Raw genomic sequence first — 5750 nt, 5'->3', positions numbered from 1 at the left:
GAACCCCAGATCCCACAGAAAAGTCAAGCATGCCTGGCAGCCAGCTGCAACCCTGATACACAGTAGGTACAGACAAGGATCTCTGGAGAACATGGGCTAAGGAGATTACTGCCAGTGGTGAGCTCTGGGTTCAACAAGACTCTACTTCAATAAATAAAGAGGACAGCCATCGAGGAAGACACTCAACATTAACAGCTGGCCCCACCACAGATGTGTACCACACATACACACATACGCACACCACACATAAACACACTCAGAAAACATGAAAAACAAGTACAAAGTATGGAGGTGTGGAACTGTAGAGCTGCAGAACACACGTGGTGAACAGAAATCCACATTTCCTCAAACACATTTGGACGTAGTTGCTTGAAGTACAAGCATTTCTACCCATTTCAAGTCTTTGGGGAAAAACGGTGAATTCCAAGGTCAGCTGACTGGCCTCCGGGTTCATACCCTGCTTCCCCAAGATCGTGCCTCCTGCTTGTCAATCTCTGTATATGCAGTGATGGGGTGAGGCCCGCTGTGTGTGTGACTGGGTTTTCTCACAGTATGGAGGTAAGTGTGGGATGCAGGGTGTCAATTGTGTGTGCGGGTTCTGTACCTTTCCTAACTAGACCATAGACAGATGGACACACTTTAAAACACACCAAAGACAGGCCTGGTAGTGGTGGCACTTGCCTTTAATCCTAGCACTCAAATGAAAGAGGCAGGTGGATCTCTGTGAGTTCAAGGTCAGTCTGGTCTACAGAATGAGTTCTAGGACAGCCCCTTTCTACACAGAGAAACCCTGTCTTGAAAAACCAAACCAAAACAAAACAAAACACAAAGACACCAAGAACATACCTATGTCAGGTCAATGACTCAGGCCTTCACGGTCCTAGAGTTCTAAGATAGACTGGTGCGATCTCGTACCCACACCCAGAGCTCTGGATTGTATGCCTGGATCTGGAAGAAAAACAACAACGAAACCAAACAGTTCTGTGAGAAGTTCCAGATGCTGGCTCTCGTGGAAGACTCCGCCCTCAGACCCACACTCCAGATGCTGGCTCTCGAATCCACATCCTCGGGCCCACCTTCCAGATGCTGGCTCTCGTGGAAGACTCCGCCCTCACACCCACACTCCAGATGCTGGCTCTAGACTCATCCTCAGGCCCACCTTCCAGCTCTCCCATTCCCCAATCCCACCTCCCACATTTAACCGCACTCCTCTCTGTCTGTCCAGCCCATCCCTCTGCGCCCCACGTGCCCTACACCCACCCACCTCTTCACACTCCTCCCGGGACACCCAGATCCTCCAGCCCATGGACCGAATGAACTGGAACCGCAGTTTGTGGAACATGGGGCGCTGGGCATAGCTCTTCCCGTAGAGGAAGTAAAAAATATCTTGTTTAGGGGCCTGGTTGTCCTCCTCCATGTCATTGGCCAGGTACCTGGGGAGGAATCAGAGTGTTGTAGCTGCCCAGCATGAAGGGAGAGCCAGTCCACTGCGGACAGGAGCCTGCCACATGGAGCAGAAGACTCAAGCATCTACAGAGCCCAATGCTGTCCTTGGCGTTCTCGACACAAGATGGCCTCAGGATTCCCGTCTCCATCCTTTCCCTCTTCCCCCAGCTTGTGTCCAATGGCTGACACAATCTACGTTTCTGAGTTCTCTACTTCAATTGCTTCATGGTATAGACAACACACTTTGTAGGACTTGGTGGATGAACTGGAGAATGAATGAATGAATGAATGAATGAATGAACAAATGAAAGCGATAGTCAAGGCATGATCTAACACTGATAACTTCATTGACTGGGTAGTATAACCTAACCACCCCCAACATAAACAGAATTAAGGTGTCCCAAGAATGACAAAATTTTGAGAAGCCCCTCTTCAACAGGTGCACTGTAGGAGGACTCGGGAAAAAGAGGGGGCAACATCAGAGACTATAACCCTAAATATCCTGCCATGGTGGGGTTCTATTGCAACACTGCTGGAGGCAAAACCAGAAGATTAAGGAAAGCAGCCAAGAGGTCTTTCGCCCACTTTTTGTTTGATTTGAAATGTCCTCCTATATTGCCCAAGTTGGCTCCGAATGCCTGAGCTCAAGAGATCCTTCCACCCGAATCTCTGGAGCTGCAGGAGGCTCCTCATCACACTGATTGGTCTCAGTGTTTCAGAGTTTGGACCGATTTTAGGGGGGTTGAAGTGTCTCCAGGCACACAACTGTGAGACACGCACACAGAAAACACAAGGTCAAAATGAGGACAGGGAATTGGGAAGGGGCCAGCCAGGAAGGGAGGGGGTATGAGGGTGATGGGGGAGCCAAGTTGGAGAGCATCTGGACTGAGGTCGGAGTTCACACTGGGCACTCCAGCCTCAGGAGGAGAGTGATTTCTGGTGCAGTTTTCTGGAAGCCTGGGAGAGAGTTGCCTGAGTTTTCTTACAAAACAAACCCACTAGACTGGGACAGACTGGCAAGGAAAAGCAGCAGGGGGGTCTTACTCGGGACTGGAGCTGTACCAGGAGGCCTGAGATGGAGCATGGGATCCAGGGGAGAAAATGGGATGGTGTGTGGTGCTCAGAACAGAGGGAGACAGTCAGTAAAGGAAGCACAGCACCTCAGCCCTTGGAGACACTTCTATTCCATCTTCCTCTCCCCCCAGGAGGGCTCTGTGTGTTCGAGTCATGCCCTCTCTGCTGTGCACACGGACACGAGTGAGCAGCCCTCTGAGAGGCCATCTTGAATCTCTAGCTGTCAAGTACCCAGAGTTTTCAGTTCTCCAAGTGAGGTTACAGGCTCTCTGCTGGTAGGCACAAATCTCTAGGGCTGCCCAGAGAAATACTGTCTCAAACACCAAACCAAAACAAATGGGAAAAAAAGAGGAGGAGGAGAAAGGAAAGCAAGAAGGAGAAGAAACAGAAACAGCAGCAACCACTTACAAATCACCTGCCCTCTTTGGGCTCCAAATCCCAGATCTTTCACTGTTTCCTCTTGTTTTGTTGCATTATTTATTTTAGTACTGTATCTGTGCATGGGTGTTTTCCCTGCTCGGATGCTTGTGTACCATGTCCATGCCCAGTGACCAAGGAGGCAAGAAGAAGGTTTCATAGCCCTTGGAACTACAGTTATAGACAGCTGTGAGCCGTCAGGTGAACCCTGGGAATCAAATCCAAGTCTTTAACTTCTGAGCCACTTCTCCAGCCTCTCATTCACTTTTTTAGTGTGCGTGAGTGTACATATGTATATGTGTATGTGTGGTGTGCATGTGTGTGAGCATATATATGCATGTGTGTGTATGCATGCTGCATGTATACATGTGGGTATGTAGGTGCATGTTTGTGCATGTGTACCTGTGTGGAGGCCAGAAGAGAACATCGGGTATTGATCCTCAGGAACCATCCACCTTGTTTTGATCTAGAGCCTCTCTGGGACACAAGTCTTGCCAATAAGTCTAGGCTGGCTGGGGAGTGAGACCCAGGGATTCTGGCTTTTCATTTGGACTCTGGAGATCTGAACTCAGGTCCTTATGAATGTATGGCAAATGCTTTATCAACTGAGCCATCTCTCCAGTCCCTTGCTCAGTTTTAAAAATAAACATTAGCTTCCCAGCCCCCACATGGCAGCTCACAACTGTCTGTGAATCTAGTTCCACGGGATCCAACACCCTCACACATATATGAAGGCAAAAACACCAATGCGTATAAAATAAATAAATAAATAAATAAATAAATAAATACATTAGCTTGTTTTCCCTCATAAAGCCACAAAACCAGGCATAGGAGGGATGAAAAGTCAGAGACCCACTTCTCCTGACCCACATCCAGGGCAGGGAACAGTGACCAACAGGAGGAGGGAAAATACTCACAGAGCCAGGAAGAAGTGGATTGGCCTATACTGCCAGGAGAAGAGCCCGGCTCGGCTGAAATAAGCTATGACCATAGACAGGAGGTACTGAAGGAGAGAGCAGACAGGAGAGGAGCCGTCACACCCTGGAGAGGAGGACCATAGGCACAGGGGAAGGGGGCTGAGGGGCATGAGGCTCAGAGAGGAGCCCCAGGTTTGGGTGCCTGCTGGAGTGGGGAAGGGAGGGTGAAAGGGGCCTTCAGGAAGGCCAGTCAGAGGCAGGAGGCCCTTGTTGTTCCAGCATGGCTTGCTCTGGGTCAGTTCTGAGGGAGGACTTAGGACAACTGGGACAAGGAGGTCTTTGCCCGGTGGGAACAAGGGTCCCAGAGAGCTGTGGGAGAGAAGAAGCAGTTCCCAGGGTAAGATGGTGACCGTGGGGCTCAGACCCCAGTGAGAGAGGGTCTCCTGTCCACTCTGTAAGACACTGCCAGGCCCTGAAGAGAGGCACTGGCAGGATATGGAGGGTCAGGACTGTGTGACTTCTGGTGGCTCTGGGGAGGGACAGAGGACGGTGGTCAGGGAGGTCCCTCCCCAGGCAGGACAGGATCCGGAGCCCAGCTTGGCGCACCTTATCAGACACTCTCAGCGTCTTGTCCCAGGCCAGGAATTTTTTCACCACAGGATCCTCTGTGAAGGAAGCACATGTGTCATGGTGTGAAAGGGAAGAGCTTGGGGAGAGCCAGGAGAGCCGCCTCCCTGGGGGAGAGCCAGGAGAACCACCTCCCTGGGGGAGAGCCAGGAGAGCTGCCTCCCTGGGGGATGGCTCAGGTCAGAACCCATGAATAGACACAGGAGCAAAGGATGGAGCGGGCACATGTGCCGGAAGTCCCACCTGGACCTCCTGCAAGGAGATGCTGAGAGAGGCTTAGAATACAGTGCCATACATACATGCTTAAATGTCTTTTATGTATGTGTTGTTCGGGGATCAGTCCCAGGTCTTCTGTATACTGGACAAGACTCCACCACGGAGCTCCATCCTCAGCCAAGGATCAAGATGTCTCAAAAGCTGCTGTTCCCATCTGATGTCTCAGGAGGTTATGAACATGATGTGCTGAGCTTGTGTGGGCAAAGACAGCCCCAGCTCAGCAAAGTTGGAGCTAAATAATAGCTGGGGTGGTGGATTCTGGCTTCTCTAATCCCCGTGGGGACACATGTCAACTCTAGCCTAAGCCCCTGCCACCTATGCGTCCCTGAGACTCAAGTGAGCTTGAGCCTCCCAGGCTGACCGCTCTGGACCGGGAGGGAAGCTTTTCCATGGGGAAGGAGGTTGACTAGAAGTTTCCTCCTTCGCCTAAGGAGGGAGCCATGCAGGTGTCACCTACCCAGCAGCCTGGTGAAGACCTTGTGGTGTTCAGGCCTCACTATAGATGCGCGCCTCCTCCTCAGCGTCATCCTGAGCCCACACAGTGTCTCCACGGACCACACCGGCTCAGGCTCAGGGTCCAGCAGCTCTGCCAGGTCATCCTCAGAATCTGATGACAAGTTCCTCTTCCTCTTTGGGCTGGTGGACAGAGGCTGGGAGTTGGCCTCCGCCCTTGGTTCTATGTGAAGAAACCACACCCCAGCGTGTGTGAATCTCAGCCCTGCCCCTTGATACTCCAAACACCCTGAACCTCTTCAGCTACTGCCTTTCCCCAAACCATCGTGCCGATTTCCTCTGGGAAGATGGCCACCTGCCTCTCATCTTGTCCCCATCCCCTCTCCCCGTTCCTCAAGACTCTTCCTCATCAGAGACAAATTGTCCTCTTATAAAGGAAGTCTTTTCTTATGTCCCCTCTTCTCTGTCCTGTCTCTGACTCTTGGTGCCTAACCCCTTTCTTGTATTGTGGGTTTTCAGTCCATGTGACATCTGTGTCTG

At 51.3% G+C, this 5750-nt stretch overlaps 1 protein-coding gene across 1 annotated transcript in view; it reads right to left on the bottom strand.

The window, feature by feature from the left end:
- Positions 1-888: 888 nt before the first annotated feature.
- The window catches only part of LOC101996193 (speedy protein E4A-like), a 12197-nt gene continuing 7335 nt past the window's right edge, over positions 889-5750 (bottom strand). The window contains exons 3-7 of the mRNA XM_026789715.1: positions 5215-5433; positions 4461-4519; positions 3855-3940; positions 1265-1433; positions 889-948 (exon numbers count right to left, since the gene is read on the bottom strand). Coding sequence (XP_026645516.1) covers positions 889-948; positions 1265-1433; positions 3855-3940; positions 4461-4519; positions 5215-5433 — 593 coding nt within the window. The remainder of the gene's footprint in view (positions 949-1264; positions 1434-3854; positions 3941-4460; positions 4520-5214; positions 5434-5750) is intronic.

This window comes from Microtus ochrogaster, unplaced genomic scaffold (genome assembly GCF_000317375.1).
Source record: "Microtus ochrogaster isolate Prairie Vole_2 unplaced genomic scaffold, MicOch1.0 UNK27, whole genome shotgun sequence".
Lineage (NCBI taxonomy): Eukaryota > Metazoa > Chordata > Mammalia > Rodentia > Cricetidae > Microtus > Microtus ochrogaster.
Note: the sequence above shows the minus strand (reverse complement) of the source record. Positions and strands in the feature narration are given on the sequence as shown.